The following is a 16,626-nucleotide window of genomic DNA, read 5'->3' as shown; positions in this document are numbered from 1 at the left end:
GACAAGATCTCCTGAGTAAATTGGGAGCATGGGGATCATGGGAGAGGGTTGAAGGGGAGGAGAGAGGGAGAGAGGGGAGAGGAGAAAGATACATAGATCAATAAAAACAATTTTAAAAAAAAAGTAGAGCCGGGCGGTGGTGGCGCACGCCTTTAATCCCAGCACTCGGGAGGCAGAGGCAGGCGGATCTCTGTGAGTTTGAGACCAGCCTGATCTACAAGAGCTAGTTCCAGGACAGGCTCCAAAAGCCGCAGAGAAACCCTGTCTTGAAAAAACCAAAAAATAAAAAAATAAAAAAAAGTAGAGTGGGTTGCACCTGACATGTCCAGCACTGCACAAGCAAAGTCCAGAAAAAGACGCCTGTCCCTGTACACCTAGTGCTGAACAATGGAAGAGTTCCTATGGCTTTTCTCTGACATACTCACACGTATGGACTAACACACATCAGTGGAGGCGAGGCCCTTGGTGGGATGTCCATGCAGCAGGGAAGAGGAGGCAGAATGTTTTTATACATCTTCATACACTATCCTATTTGAACAAGTTTTTAAATTGCATAGGCGATATGCAGCAATTCTATTTCTAAGTCACAGGAACAAAATTACTCTTAGCCTAACTGACTTAAGAAATTCATACATTTATCATAATGCAAAGAGTTCAGTGAGTGATGGTATAAAATGGTCTACATAGACTTCCAGGCCAGTCAAGGTGACATAGTGATACATTCTCTTAAACAAACCAAACCTGTCTTTGCTGTGGGACAATGGTCTTGTGTTGTTTTAATAAAACGCTGATTGGCCAGTAGCCAGGCAGGAAGTATAGGCGAGGCAACCAGGTAGGAAGTAGAGGTGGGAAGACAAGAACAGGAGAATTCTGGGAAGAGGAAAGACTCAGTCTGCAGTCGTCACCTGGACACAGAGGAATCAATAAGAGACTGCCTCACTGATAAAAGCTACAAAGCCACGTGGCTGACAGACAAGAATTATGGATTAATGTAGGATGTAAGAGTTAATAAGTCTGAGCTAACAGGCCAACACATTTATGATTAATGTAGACCTCTGTGTGTTTCTTTGGGACTGAATGGCTGTGGGACAAGGCAGGACAGAAACCTCTGTCAACATGTCTTAGACTAAATTTATAAGTGAAAAATCAAATAAAGTGCAAACTGAAAACGGTATTGTAATACTCTGAGATATAATCCACGTACATCCTCACACACATACATAGAAACTACAAAATGCAGATGATTTAAGGAAGGTTCTCTCTGTAGAGAGTTAATCCAGAGGTCATAAGAATATATGGGATGTGTGACTTAAGTTTCTAAATCTTAAAAAAAAAATTGAGAGTTAAGAAAAAAAAATTATCCCCCTTATTTCTGTTCCCTCATCCCACCTGCCCTCCCCAGGTCTTCAGAACTCCAGTTGGTGGATGGGTGGATTATCAACCACCACAAATTGGATTTCTTTTTAAATCTTTAACAGCTCTGGCTCCTCCTTCTGGACCTAGGCACCCTAACTAGCTGTTTGCTGTAGCTGCTCTAGTGCATATTTCTAATTCCAGAACTTTCTTCATTAGTGGTTCCATCTTTCTGGGATAATCTTTGTCCACTCATCTCCCATTCTTTTCCCTCTTTAGATAATTAACTCTGTTTACACCCAGAAATGCACCCTCTGATCCTGAGGCTGGATTGGATGGCCATGTTAGTACATGGGCTTTTCTAAAAAACATGGAAAGAAACTTTAATTAAATACTTAACTGACTTTTGTTACTGGCTAGTCTCCCTCCCTGCACAAGGGCAGGGACCTGAGCTGACTTGTTTATTGTAAGGGATGATCAAACTGTTTGCCATGATATACACGTTAGACAATCAATAAAAAACTAATGTGATAGGGTAAAAGATACATTAGAACATGGTACTATTTGAAGAAGCAAATCCTAAAAGAGGATAATAAAAGTGACTAACAAAATAATCCCAGCCCGTGGAAGGCAGAAGCAGAATTCTAGGTTTCATGCCAACCTGGGCTGTACATATAGCAAATTCCAAGTTATCCTAGGCTGCATGGAGAGACACTATCTCTAAAAAACAACAAACTGAAAATCTGGGGTCAGGAGTTACATAGTTTCTAGTAAATAAATTTCCTTTTCAATCACAGAAACGAAAACTGAAGCAATCAATTCCCCACTTAACCAAGCACTGCATCACCCACCCTCCACCTCAAGTCTGTAATGTAATGTGTACACATACATCACAGAAGGCCAGCTGCACCTCCGCCCCTTTTGATTCTTTTTGCTGTGCTGGGGATTGAACTTTGGGTATCCAACACGACATTCCTTAGCGGTAAGGAGAGCCACTGATTTTTTTTCACAGTAATATTGCCAACATACAAAAAATGTCCTAAAGGTACCAGTATCTTTCATCCCAGTTATCTCCCGCAATAAAAAACGTAACTGAGAAACTAAACGCAGGAAAATTCCGCACATCGATTTTCCCAAACAAGTGTAAAAGTCCCAAAACAGAAAACATGTTTAAGGATTTAGGTCAGCCTAGTGAGCTCCAAAATGCGAATTAGGTTCCCAGTATCAAAAGAAAGAACAGGCGGGGGCGGGGATAAAAAAGATCCTGAAGCGACCAGGGAGACACATACAAGTAACCCACTGCAGTAAGTGGGGCTCAGGCTCAGTTTATGCTGCAACTGGGGCTAGCGTAGCTGTGAGTTACGTTAAGGATTTATTGGTGGGCTAATCTCTTAACTCTTACGAAGAAAACACTGCTAGTAATTTTAAACTATTGCCAAACAACTTCGGAGACTGGGGTCTTCTCGCTGTTAAAACAGAACCCGGGAGACTGCAGTAGCTACACAGAGACAGACACAATTATCTGCTACCCACCCGAGGACCCATCATTACCCGACTCGCGCTACGCGTGGGGGCGGGAAGCGCCTTCGGCCTTGGCGGTTCCCGGGAACGCACCTGCCTCTCACGATTCCCGAGTTTCAGTCGGTCGCGAGCAGGCTTGCACGTCCCCTCGGGTGTGCGTCTACCCACGATCCTGACGAGCTGGCACTCGAGGAGACCTTCCCCTAACCACACGGCTACACGGAGGTCAGGGGTGACCAGAGTTCCTCCCACGATGCCCAAGACCCCAGCTACGCGCCGGGCCCCCGGCGGCCGCCTCTCGGTATCGCCCGAAACTCAGCGCCCAGCCCCATTGGCCGCCGCCGCCACTCCCCTCCCAGCCCGCGGCGTCGCCCAGGGAGCCGGGCCGCCTACCCCGCGCGGCCCAGGCTACGCTCAGTAAGCAGAGCGAACTGGACACCAGGGGCCACACTTACCTTTACTGGGGGGTGAAGACCGTGTAGCGACCGAGAGACCACGACGACAGGCGCGCGCGACCCTTGGGGACAGACGCCCAGCCAGCCCGACGGGAGGACGGGTCTCCGAAAACGCAGAGAAATGGCGGCGCGAGGGGCGAGCCCACCCTGCGCTAATCCCCGGAGGACCCCGGCCGCCCGCGGGCACGCCCCTTAAAGCCCTACCCAAGCCCCGCCCCAAAGGACAGGGTGTTTGGCTCTTAAAGGGGCGATGGCGCCGCCCCGGAAATTAGCCTCCTGAGAAGGAATTTAAGCTGGCCACGCCAGGTGGAGCCAAGAGGAAGAGGAAACTACAGTTTAGGAGTCACCTGTTGCACTTGCACACAAAACTTAGTCTTATTCAGAGGGCACTATTAGGTGTTTGGAAACCTGGCTGCTACACTGGTTCATTAATTAAAAAATAAACAAAACAACAAAGAGGGGAAAATACCTGGCATGTTGATGTGCACCTTTAATCCCAGAATTTGGGACGCAGAGGAAGGAGAATCTCTGGTGAGGTCAAGGGCAGCCTGGTGAGTTCTAAGACAATCAGGACTACATAGTAAAACCCTGTCTTAAATAACATTGTCTATGTGTGTTTTTGTGTGCCGTAAGGAAGGGTGCATGTATGCCACAATTCAAGTGTTGGGAGGTCTGAGGACAACTTGCAAAAGTTAGTTCTCGCTATCACTTGAACGATGGGAATGAACTCAAGCTGACCCATTTGGGTGCAAGCACTTTTACCCACTGAGCTTCTTGATAGCCCCTGGTTTTATGTTTTGAATTCCCATATTCTGTCTGTCTCGCTCACCTCCCCCACTCATATTGTTTTTGTTTTGTTTTGTTTTGTTTCCCCATCCCCACGACCCCAGAGGGTTTCTGGGTAGCCTTGGCCATCCTGGAAGTCGCTCTGTAGACCACGCTGACCTCAAACTCAGCAATCCGATTGCCCCTCCCTCCTGAATGTTGGGATTAAAGGTTGGTGTCACCACCACCCAGCAAATTTTCACTTCATTATTTAATTTAAAATCAAATGTTGAGTTTTAGATACAGTTCCGTGGTAGGATGTTAGACTAGTACAAGGTCCTGGATCCAATCCCTAGCACAGCAAAAATAAATACTAAGATGTTTCTATTTTTAATGTAGTCTGGTATATATTTTTCTCTCTTATCCAGTTGTTCATCGATTTGCAAATACTTATTTAAATGTTTTCTTGCTTCCCTACCCCCAATTCCTAGGGTTTAAAGTGGATTTAAGCCTCTACTGTTAAAGCAACTTTCAGAGAAAGACAGAAAATAAATGTGTCAAGTGGTGATAAGTGTCCTGGAGAAAAACAAAGCTAGGAAAGAGAAATAACAGACTGAAGTTTAAGGTACCTTGGTCAGGGAGGTCCTGAGTGGCAAGGCAACATTCCATTCCTTCATTCTTCAGATAATCAAAGGCCTGCTGTGCTGTAGGCCCTGGAGATAGGACAGATAAAGAAGAAAGACAAACGTCCCTCAAGGCAACCAAAGGTGACAACAACCTCTAGTTCCAAGGGAAGCTCAGTAGTAAGATCAAGAGCAGTTTAGGTTATATTTTGAGGTTCTGTCATAATTAAACAAGTTTATTTTATGGTCAAGCCTGTGTGGTAGCACAGTGTACCTGTAGTCCTTGGTACTCTCAAGGCTGAGGCAGGAGGATCACTTGAGCCCAGAAATTTGAGGCTAACATACCTTACATCATCTGAAGGAGAAGAAGGAAGGAGGAGGAGGAAGAGGAGGAGGAGGAGAAAGAGGAGGAAGAAGAAACAAGAAAAAAGAAGGAGGAGAAGGAGGAGGAGGAGGAGGAGAAGGAGAAGAAGAAAAGAAGAAGAAGAAGAAGAAGAAGAAGAAGAAGAAGAAGAAGAAGAAGAAGAAGAAGAAGAAGAAGAAGAAGAAGAAGAAGAAAAGAAGAAGAAGAAAGTAAGAGATGCATATAGCTCCATTAGTAGATTACATGAAGTCATGAAGTTCTGGGTTCAATGCACACGGTTCGTTAGCTGTTAGTAAACACTAAAGAGAAAATTAATAGCAGGGAGTAGGGACAGGAAATGAAGAGCTGCAAATTCAGCAAGGAGGCAGGCCTCTTAAAGACAGTGACATTGAGTTCACACCTAAAGTAGGTGAGGAGATAGCCAGTAGAACTCCTGGACAAGCCAAAGAAACAGCAAGAGCAAAAAGCCTGTGGGGATGTGCTCAAGGGTGGTACTGAAAGGAAAGGAACAAGAGCAGAAGGGGTGTGTGTGAAGGGGAAGGGTGTGGAATGAGGGTCTCATGGGATTTTGCCAGAAAATTAATGTGTGTAGAGGAAGAACCCAGAAGACACCATTTACAGGGATTTGGCACTGACTGTACCTGCACCAGATTAAGCCTGGCAGAACAGCTTTCTCTGCACCAGCGGTGTTGCCAGAATATTGCCAGTCACCTGTGAGGAACCTTAGCTGGGGCCAATGGAGCAACAGCTGGGTACTACACATAGCTCTACCCACAGCAAGAGGGGGTGGGGACTTTGGGGTGGAGAGAGTGAAAACTGAAGTTTCCCGACTGATTAGGGACAATACCAAGAAATTAGTGTCATTTCTGCTACCTGGTATAAGTTTTTAAAGTAAGACTAGTCTCAAAACGGGGGAGTAGGTCAGGGATCTAGATTACCTGATAGATACACACAGAAATATAATAATTGCAAAATATAATTATGCAACATCCACATGACAACAGAATAAAACGAATGAGATGGGGCTGGTGAGATGGCTCTGCAAGAAAAGACACCACCAAACATGAGCCTCAGGACTCACATGGCGGAGAGAACTGACTCCTGCAAGTTTTCTTCTGACCACTATATGAGTGCTGTACAAGTCCATACATGGTCATTCATGACCCTCACCCCCCAAATAAATAAAGTCTTAAAGAATGAGATAGATGTGAATATGCTAACATGGAAATACTCCACAATGAAAAATGAAAAGTTGCAAGCTATATCATATAATACTTATAAACAAATACATGTTTAAACAAATACATGTATAAACAAATACATGTTTTCCCTAGAAGAAAATATAATTGAACAGAGGTCATCATTGGTATGATGGGGCTTCCGCTGCCACAAGGCTTCATATAGCTCAGAGTTGCTGGTAATCCTGAAACTCGTGTGAGTAAAACCAGTTACACAATTTTGAACCAAATTTGAAGCAAGCTTTAAGTATTGACCAGATGGTAAAGGAGGATTTTCATGTGTTGCTTTCATTGGTTAAATAAAGAAACTGCCTTGGTCTTTTGATAGGGCAGCCCTTAGGTGGGCAGAGTAGACAGAATGCTGGGAAGAAGGGAAGTGTGGCAGAAGCCATGCTTCTCCTGCCCTAGACGGACACTGGTTAGACTCATCCCTGTAAGCCACAGTCAAGTGGCGAACAGATTATTAGAAATGGGTTGAATCAAGATGTGAGAGTTAGCCAATAGGAGGCTAGAACTAATGGGCCAGGCAGTGTTTAAATGAATACAATTTGTGTGTTGTTATTTCGGGTATAAGCTAGTGGGGTGGCGGGATGTAGCCTGCTGCTCCTCTTACTACAATCAGAAAAATGGGACTCTGGTAAGATCCACATCGGGTTCCCAGTGAGTGGCTATGAGACAAATGTTGTAGGGGTGTTTTAAAGACAAAACCATAAGGCCACTGTATTTCCCATTTTATTTCTCCAAGAACTATAACTCCCAATATTCCAGGAATTACCTGGACCTTGTCGACTTTGACTCTTAGAGAGCACACAACTTGAATCCACCTGCCTCAATATCTGAGTACTAGAATTACATGCCTGCACTTTTCACTAGATTTGAGGGGGCTTTACTCAGAGATGGGGAATTGGTATGAGACTGCCATAAATTATCTTCAGTCTTCCTCAAAATGTATCTCATATTTTTTTCTCTTATTTGAGACACAGGGTCTCTATAGCTCAGGCTAGTCCTGAACTGCTGTCCTAAAGTGATCCTCTACTTTAGCCATCAAAGTTGCTGGGACTACAGGCACAAGTCACTATGTCATTGTACCTGCTTTTGCCATAATAAGTCCTTTATCACGTACATAGGTACCTGAAACAGTTATTGGTTGTAGAGTGTAGTGGTACAACACTTTGATACCAGCACTTTAAGGGCAGATGCAAGCAGTTGATCAAGTTCAAGGCAAGCCAAGGCTACCTATAAAAACAAAACACTCAACCCTCCCAATCAAAACAAAACCCAAACTGGAGCTTTACTCCTAACATTCCTCTAATATGCAAAATGGCACACCAGACTGCACCTGGGAAGATGATAATTCAGGTTGATTTCAAGACAAGTCTTTTGAGTGACAAGGACTTGCCTTGGGGTTAATGGAGGAGGTGTGGCCCCAATGAAGGAGACTTCATATACTTTTATTCTTCAGGCAGGTAGGGAGATGGCTCAATGTGTAAGAATGTTCACTGCTCAGCTGGGCAGTAGTGGCTCATCCCTTAATCCCAGTGCTCAAGAGGCTAATCTCTGTGAGTTCGAGGCCAGCCAGGTCTACAAAAGTGAGTTCCAGGACAGCCAGGACTGTTACACAGAGAAACCTTGTCTCAAAAAACAAAACAAAACAAAAAACAAAACAAAAAAAGAATGCTTACTGCTCAGGTATGAGGACCTGAGCTAGGATTCTCAGAACCCATGAAGAAAACTGAGCACAGGAATGTGTGCCTGCAAACCCATGCTGTGGTTGCTAGAGCTTGCTGGCCAGCCAGTCTAGCTGACATTAAGTTCTAGGTTCCATGAGAGAATAAGGTAGAGACTGATAGAGGACACCACCAGATGCCCTCCCCTGGCTTCCAAAAGTCTGAGCATAGGTGGCTGTTTCAGCATATGTACATGCCCACACACCATACATATATACCATTCCCCATTCCCTCAAGGAGAGCCACTATGTGTATTACTAATTCTGGAAACAAAATCATGTTTAGCATTCAAACATCCCTTCTAACTGATCATGCATTAGTGACTAAATCATCAATAACGAAGTCCAACAATAAATTCCAATACAATACTCTTGAAACCAAGTCATTAGATTACTAAAGAACACCTTTATTTTTCAATTGAACATTAACAGCTAGAGGTGTTTTTCCCCTTTTCACATTTGTATCTGAACAGCTACTCAATCAAAATGAAATATGCCCAACAAAATATGTGTAATAGCATTTCACATAACATAAATTGATGTTAGGACTAAAACAGTTTCAATGCAAAACAGCATTTTTATCCTGTTCACTGTTGGTTTGTGTAGATTGTTTAAAAACATAAAGGCAGGATTCTAATTTTCACTGAAATTAAGACAAACACACAAGGCCTTTAAAACACATGGTAAACCGCAGTAACAAATGCACAGTGATCATTTCAAAAAACCCAGTGTTGATCAAATTCATTTAAGTTTTTGATTCTTAAATGCATTTAAGTTTTGATTCTTAGCTTCTTTGCTTCTTGATCATGAGACCACACCATACGGAGATATTCTTGTACAGCTGGGAGAAAAGGTACCTGACAACATTAAGGGACTAATTCCATTCTGCTATTCATTCAGCACAAAACAAATGGAAACAAATGAAAAATATTTTAATAAGGAAATAAAGTAGACTTTTAACCAAGCAAACTTCTTACTCCATATTTACACATAGCACCTATTACAAGAAAAGAAAGTTCCCAAATCAAAATACCCTCTACATAGAAATAATTTTAAAACTACAGTTTAGAAATAGTACTGAAAGTATGAACGGTCAGTCCTAAAGTTAAACCTACACTGTAGAAAACAAGGACTAGCTTTTCTTATCTGAAAAGATTACAGCATAGTTCATAAGTGGCATGTTCTGATGCTGAAGAACACTGGGGTAGACAACTTTTACTTTTTACAGCAGATATACTGTTTTGGCAGAATATGAAAACAGCTTAATATAAACTGTACAGTATCATAAATTCTGCCCTTTGTCTTCTATATAAACTATATACTTGTGGTGCAGTATCTACTTAACATCTAGGTACTACATTGAGAACAAACGAATTTCCAAGATTCATGTGATGTTCACAAAATGCAGAGCAGAAACAATTTTAGTAAAACAAGCTCGGCTGAGGCTAGCTGAGAGAACTGAGTCCAGCAACACAGTCAGCTAGGCAGCATCTATTGTATTATACAAATTGCAGGAAAAAAAAAATCACAGAGCTAAAGTCACATATGTTACCTCTTAAATATAAAGAAGCTATAAAGAGATCATTATAAAGCATTTAAACTTGGGGTCAATCTAATAAACTCTAATACTAACCATTTTTTCTGTATTTACAGAACTCCTAGGATAGATATTTTTACTGTATAAATTAAGTCAGTAGTAAGCATAAAATAAAGTGCTATTTGAAATCAATTTTAGCACTTACATATTACCTACTCTACAGGATTCAGGAATGAGGAGTCTTGCTAACTCACTGAAAGATTGGGAAAGATGAATCCAGAAAATCACAGAGTTGGGTTGAAACATCCTTGCCCAGGAAGGCAAATAAATGGAATATTATAATTTAAGAACAGAAAACAAATATTTAAAAAAGGTAAAACAGGCCCAATTATGACAATCGTGGATGCTATGACATATAGATCTAGGGACACCACAAAGCAGCAACTATTTGAAGAAAGCTATTTCCTTGATGATGCCTGACAGCAACTTTACTTAACAATGTGACTTATAAGTTACCAGTATTAATAGTGCCAAATTTTATAACTCTGTGGTTGAGGAAATCTGACACTAACCTTGGATAACTTTTAGGTTGTTCAGGGTACATCATGAGTTAAAATCATTATGGAAATTTAGAAAACATTAAAACAATGAATTCCCCATTTCATAAGGTTTAATAATTGATAATTACTAGATTTTAAAGGAGCTATTTAACAAATTAATTATGCCTATAGGCACTGGTTTAAAGTGAAGAGTTTTCACTTAGCTGAATAAACTTGTAAGCTGTATAAGCCACCACGGTTAGAAGTCACGAGGGTTGGGCCCCGTGGTCTTACTATCCATGTCACTGAAGAGAAAAAGGGAAACTCATCATCAGGGTCAGAGGCCTCTGCACATAATTTCTGCAGTGGCTCTTAGGCATGGGTTTCTAGCCTCACATTCTTACAATGATGCCCCATTGGTGGCTGCGACATTGACAAAACTTGGGAACTTTCCTCCATGGTAGACACATGCAGCAGCACACTTAGCCTAACACACATTCTTCCACACCCCACCAGTGTAGAATTAAAATACTTTACACTCAAAATAGTATATACAATTTTTAAGGAAAACTTCTAGAGCCAAAAACAAAGTATTGTGGAATGAACGTATGCTTTGACAATGACCATTCGCAACGAAATTCCATTTCTTCCAACACTGCGTTTTACATAATGACTATGACACTATTTTTACTCCTTTGCAGATTTCTCACTCTCTCTTTTTAAACAAACACATATACTTAGAACCAAGTAATAACTCTAATGTTTGAAAGATACATTCATTTTCTTTACAGCATGAAAGACATACAAACATCGTTTTATCCCTTTTAAACAATGAAATTAGAGTTAACAGTTTTAACCTTCTGTTCATAAAAAAATATTTTCTGTATATCATTTACATAGTAATAGGAAAACTCTACAATGTTTACTTGAAACTTTTATGACCTTAACAAGGTTTTCTTTTTCATCCTTATTCTGGAAATTTTGCAAGGCTCCAGGAAGCTAAACTTTTGAACTCTTCCTTAACAGTGTAGTTTTTACCTTGCAATATTGCTAATAACCTTCTGCAAAGAAAAAGTACTACTGGCTTGATTATGTACTGAACCATACCTAGTTCATATAGATAAATTGCTGTCAAGCAGCTATGAGTAATGACTTCCCACTTAGCTTTGAAGAATTAAAAACCAAACAATGACTTTAGAAATCAACAGTATACTGAAGCACAAAAACAAAAAATAAGCAGCAACACATTTATATATGAAAACAAAGTAACTTTATGGTATCTACTCAAAACAAATTTACTTAGGGTATGAAAATAAAGCAGGATGGGCTGGAACACATGGTTTATTGTTTCTGTTAACATAGACAAGTTTATTATAATAACTGCTACTAAGAGAAAATGAAATCCATGAAAAATAAGAATTATGGTAAAAAGCAGAACCCAAAACAATTTTGGAACTGATTTCTTATACTCTTAAAGTTGATGAAATTATCTATAAGCAATTAGCCCTCAAAAGGTTTTATTATGCAAATTTCTTTTATGTATATAATAATTCTCTAAGAATTTCATGAAAGCCACTAGTTTGTGATCACACTGTGACACAAGTATCTGTCCACTGATCAGTAATTCTAATATTTAATAAATTCAATCCACAGAATTATAACAACACAGCTGTTTTACTTGGAGGAAGCACCAAATGGTTCCAGGAATGGCAGCTGGATGGATGGTGCAACTGTGGGACGTGAGCAATGTTAACACAAAGTACTTGTTTTGTGGATGCAGCACCTTGTATGAAAGCAGACTGTGGGATCTATTAGGTATGATTTGCTATATTACTGAGATGTTTATTCCAGCAAATAATTATCATCATATATTTACTATAAATGACTTAAATACAAATTCATCAGAACTACAAAATAAGTACTATGAAGAGCCTGTAAACATATCCCACAATGTTGTGGTATAAACAACTTACATGAATTCAAAACTACTTTGGCAACTTTACCATCAGAATATTTTTAATATTCAAAACACAGACACTAGATAGCACATTGCTATAAATTCATGTTTCCTTCTCTCTTCCTGATAAGCCATACTTCAATTTTATCATATGTTCACATTATGAATATAAATTATTTTGTAAGTAGATATAAGTTCTAAATCTCAGTTCTATGTGCTAAGTGCTTTAAGACTGACTTCCTACTTGCAGGTCAGCTTGCCTACTGTATGCGTATCAGCCTAACTAGTTCACAACAGCTTCAGTTCATCTGTTAGGGAAGCACAACTAGCAAACTCGGCCCAATTCCTAATTGGCATCACTTTTGAAGACTAATATCAATCAAACTTCTAAGGTATCAAAGATTCAAAGGGACAACACTGCCTGTGCTTCCTGGGTAGAAATAGATAAAATTTACAAGCAATTTATTGAACTTCTAGTCTAATACAGAAACACTAGATTGAGAATTAGAAAACTTGAAGTTGACCAGATTCTGTTAAATTAAATGCTGAGCCTTTAGTTCTTCCTATCATAAGGAAGTAGAGACTAGACACAAGTCTTTCAACTTCTTATAGCTTTAAAGTTGTAGTACCACTTCTAGTGATACAAGAGATTTTTTGCTCAAATAACAAAGTAGACTTGATCAGACCTGCCAAGCAATATAAACAACCCCATGGTTAAAAGTCCATTCTGTCTGTGTACATGTCTTTGTGAAATACACATGCAAACCAATGCACTGACGTTTTTCTATGAAGGTATGTACAGTAGTACCTAAAACCTTCAAGTAACTGTCTTAATGGCTCAGCATAACTTTGTGCATTTTAGTCAGTTTTCATACAATGTTACCCTTATTCTTAGGTCAAAATGGCTAATCATTGCCCTTTCCCAACTACTTATCCCAGAAGGCTACACAAAAGTTTTTCTTGGGCTGTATTCGCCTCATTTTTGAATGGATGGATTAGTTTAACAAGTACAACCTATTCTTTTTGCAAATGCTAGTCTCCTCCAAATTATTACTACAGAGTATCCAGGCAGTGCAGACAAAAACAAGACACTAAAAACATTTTAAATAGCACAGAAAAATCACCTGAACTCAGAGAGGAAAAATTTTCACATTTACTTTTTAGCATGTACAAAAACCCCTGACCCATCAATATTGATTTTTACTTGTCAGAATAAATGTGTTCTTTCTTGAGTTTGTCAGTGTGTGGGTCTAAGGGTGGGTAGTGAAATGGGAAAGTAGTTTAATTCAGGATTTTTTTTGTCACACAATATTACATCAGTATGTATGAAGTCTAGCACTACTTATGCATGAAAACTAGCATTATTTCTAGAAATCTATTTTGATTAGTAAACTGATTAAATGCTTAGTTATAAAGGACAGTGTTCTATGCTAGATAACTAAGAAAGTTGAATTAGCATATCCATATTAACAATTTGTAAAGGGATATTTTAGCCTAACAAATGTTCTAAAAGGGGTGTTTTTACATGTAAGGACAGTTCTCAGATGAGAACTATAAATTTAATTCCACACTTGTCACTTAACGACAAGCATCAATGATTGAAATGGCAGCAATGCTCATTGCCAACATCAATGTTAACTACAGAGGTATGAACACAGCTTTCCATTACAGAGCCAAGTGAATCATGACATTGCCTTTTTTCTTCTATACAAGGTTTCTCTTTTTGCCTATGGTTGTCACAGTCTATCCACATGGCAAGGACAGACATTTAAAATTTAGACTAAAATCCATCAATGAAATAAAGTAGCTCTATAATGTATAGATCTCCAACTTGATTTCCCTTTTAAACTTGTAATGATATCCTACTAGCCTAAATTACATTTGCCTCTGGTAGAGAATGGAATGTTTGAGTGTTAACTACCTTTCACTGACTAGCTCATATTGTCTTGCATGTAAAATCAAAATAGGAGGACTTCTGTTTGACATAAGATTATGTTTATGCCTCTTTAAAAAAAATAAGACAAATAGTGTTTGTAAATGACAATGGTACCCTGGCCAATACTGCTTAGGAGCTTAACTTCTTTCTGACTTTTACTATTATGAATTCTGAATATGAGAGATGATAACTTAGATTTTATTAAAGATTCTTAAAAGTATGTCACCCCTCCAAACTAAATAGCAGTCCAAAATATTTACTGGAACCTATGTTTTATCAAGACTACAGAAATATTCTGAAACCACTAACGAATGTGCCTACTTTAACTATAGCCATATAAAATAACATTCAAATAGGTGAGCAAATTCTCATATTAAATTGGGCAATTTTAAAGATCTATCTCCATAGATTTAAAAACAAATGAAGCTGACAAGGAAAATATACACATCTGTAATGGGAGTTGAATCTTCAGTCAAGATGAACAATCAAACACCTCACTAAACATGCTTATAATTTAATAAGCATCTATAAATATAAAGTAGATAATATAACTGTATACAAAAATGACAAGAAAACCTGCATTTTACTATGGGGGGGTGTCACATTTAGAAGAAGTCAATAGTATTTAACTCTTTGAAGAATTCCAATGAGAAGACCAGTGTGGCCAGGTGGTGGTGATGCACACCTTTAATCCCAGCACTCAAGAGGCAGAGGGAGACAGATCTCTGTGAGTTCAGGGTCAACCTGGTTTATACAGCAAGTTCTAGGACTGTTATACAGAGAAACTCTGTCTTGAAAAATCAAGACCAAACAAAACAAAACCCCAAAACAACAGCACAAAAACCAACAAAAACTAAAAATAAAAAGAACAACCAGTGTGAAGACAGCCTGCTATGAACTGGAATGAGTACTGGAGGGTAACACTTCTGTATAGACAGGAACAAACCCAACTAACCAACTTTGTAATTGTAGCTTAGAGTGTTAATATGTTTATCTTTAATATACAGGTTAAAGATCACTTTTTAAGTTAGGGATAAAGTAAATATGAAATTTGAAGAATAAACCCTTTTTGTAAGTTAAGTTGCTGAACTTTAAGACCTGTTCTGCAGTAAAGGAATGTACAGATTGTGAACAATTCCACAGCAGCAGAGTGTACTCTCAGCAGAACACAGATACTCTGGCTTTTATAGCAAAGTACAAGCAAGCACTGAGTAAAAACAATTTCCTTACCCTTCTTTGTATAACTCTCAACGTAAGCTGTTTTTTACGCTGTGAACTTGTTAAAAATTCATAAAACTATAATAATGTACAATATACATACCTCCTATGGGGTCAAATGAGTGCCTTTTCATTAAACAAAGATATCTCAAGGCACTTAAGGGGTTAAGACACGATGCATGCATTCCTTTACATCAAAAGTGTGAAGTCACATGATTTGGAATAAGCCAACCTTATGATAAATATAAGTTACATTATTAAATCCAAGAAATTCCATAGATTCATAGTTATAATTTCTATAAGATGCTGGTAAATGGACACTGTGCAGCATTTCCTGGGAACAGCAAGTTCCACTTTTCTTCTCAACAGCAGGTCCCTACTGGGATGTCAGGGAAGATGTGCTGCATCCACAGGCAGTGTACTGGCTAATGTTGAGAATGGTATTGCTAACGTTTGAAAAATAAAATCTGGCAATCAGTAGAGTAAGTACATGAACCACTGGAAAGACCAGAGCAGACTCCTTTTTGCCTTCAAGGTACAGGTGTGTAACAGAGATGAGTTCTGAGCCTTGCTGGGGCAATTCTACCAGAGGGGACTGCATGGCACCGCCTCAAAATTCCACAAATTACCCTGAACATATTCAGTTTCATCTATTTGTTCAGAGCAAAGCACAAAATAGTCAAAGATGTGAGTTATAGGTTTTGAGTGACTTTTTAAAACATAAAGTGCAATAGTGCTGAAGTTTTCAAAGTTAGTTTGAGTTCTTCACTTTTTTTGTGTGAGATGCCATTTCCTGCAAGCAGTAGTATGGCACAGTGAATGTAACAAAAATCAGTTTCCCAATACTTATCCCAACCTTTTCATTTTCTTATTTATTTGATGATGTTGTTAAGGGTTTAACAAAGCCTTCTTCATATACTTTCAAAATAGCTTCACAGACAAATCTGTATTGACTCTGAAAAACATAAATAGAAAAAAAACAGAATTATTAGAAAACCTAGAAAACCAAAAACTAAAAACCTTACTTGTATTGCTTATGAAGGAAGGGAGGGAGGGAGGGAGGGAGGGAGGGAGGAAGGAAGGAAGGAAGGAAGGAAGGAAGGAAGGAAGGAAGGAAGGAAGGAAGGAAGGAAGGCGGGAGGGCAGGCAGGCCAAAAAGTACAGAGACACATTTTTTACCAACTGGTGGGCAAAAGCAAAGCAAAACAAAACAACAACAACAAAAAACAACAAAAAACAAAACATATTATACTTTGTTGACAAAACTCAAGACACTGCTGGTAGGAATGTTAAAACAGTGAAACTATAAACAGAAATTTGAAAGCATCAAATAATATGGTATTATTTTACCTTGGGATCAAGCACTCTCACTTTCAGAAAATAAAAAAAACTAG

The 16,626-nt window shown here is 39.3% G+C and overlaps 2 protein-coding genes across 2 annotated transcripts in view; both read right to left on the bottom strand.

Moving 5' to 3' along the window:
• Nucleotides 1-3,200, bottom strand: part of Epb41l5 (erythrocyte membrane protein band 4.1 like 5) — a 106,305-nt gene extending 103,105 nt beyond the window's left edge. The window contains exon 1 of the mRNA XM_038348826.1: nt 2,968-3,200. The gene's annotated coding sequence lies outside the window, so the exon portion shown is untranslated. The remainder of the gene's footprint in view (nt 1-2,967) is intronic.
• A 5,231-nt stretch (nt 3,201-8,431) lies between these two features.
• Nucleotides 8,432-16,626, bottom strand: part of Ptpn4 (protein tyrosine phosphatase non-receptor type 4) — a 177,079-nt gene continuing 168,884 nt past the window's right edge. Inside the window, exon 27 of the mRNA XM_038349264.2 lies at nt 8,432-16,187. Within this exon, the coding sequence (XP_038205192.1) occupies nt 16,101-16,187 (87 nt within the window). The 3' untranslated portion in view covers nt 8,432-16,100. The remainder of the gene's footprint in view (nt 16,188-16,626) is intronic.

The sequence above is a fragment of the Arvicola amphibius genome, chromosome 12, assembly GCF_903992535.2.
Source record: "Arvicola amphibius chromosome 12, mArvAmp1.2, whole genome shotgun sequence".
Taxonomy (NCBI): Eukaryota; Metazoa; Chordata; class Mammalia; order Rodentia; family Cricetidae; genus Arvicola; species Arvicola amphibius.
This window is presented reverse-complemented; position numbering and strand designations above follow the sequence as displayed.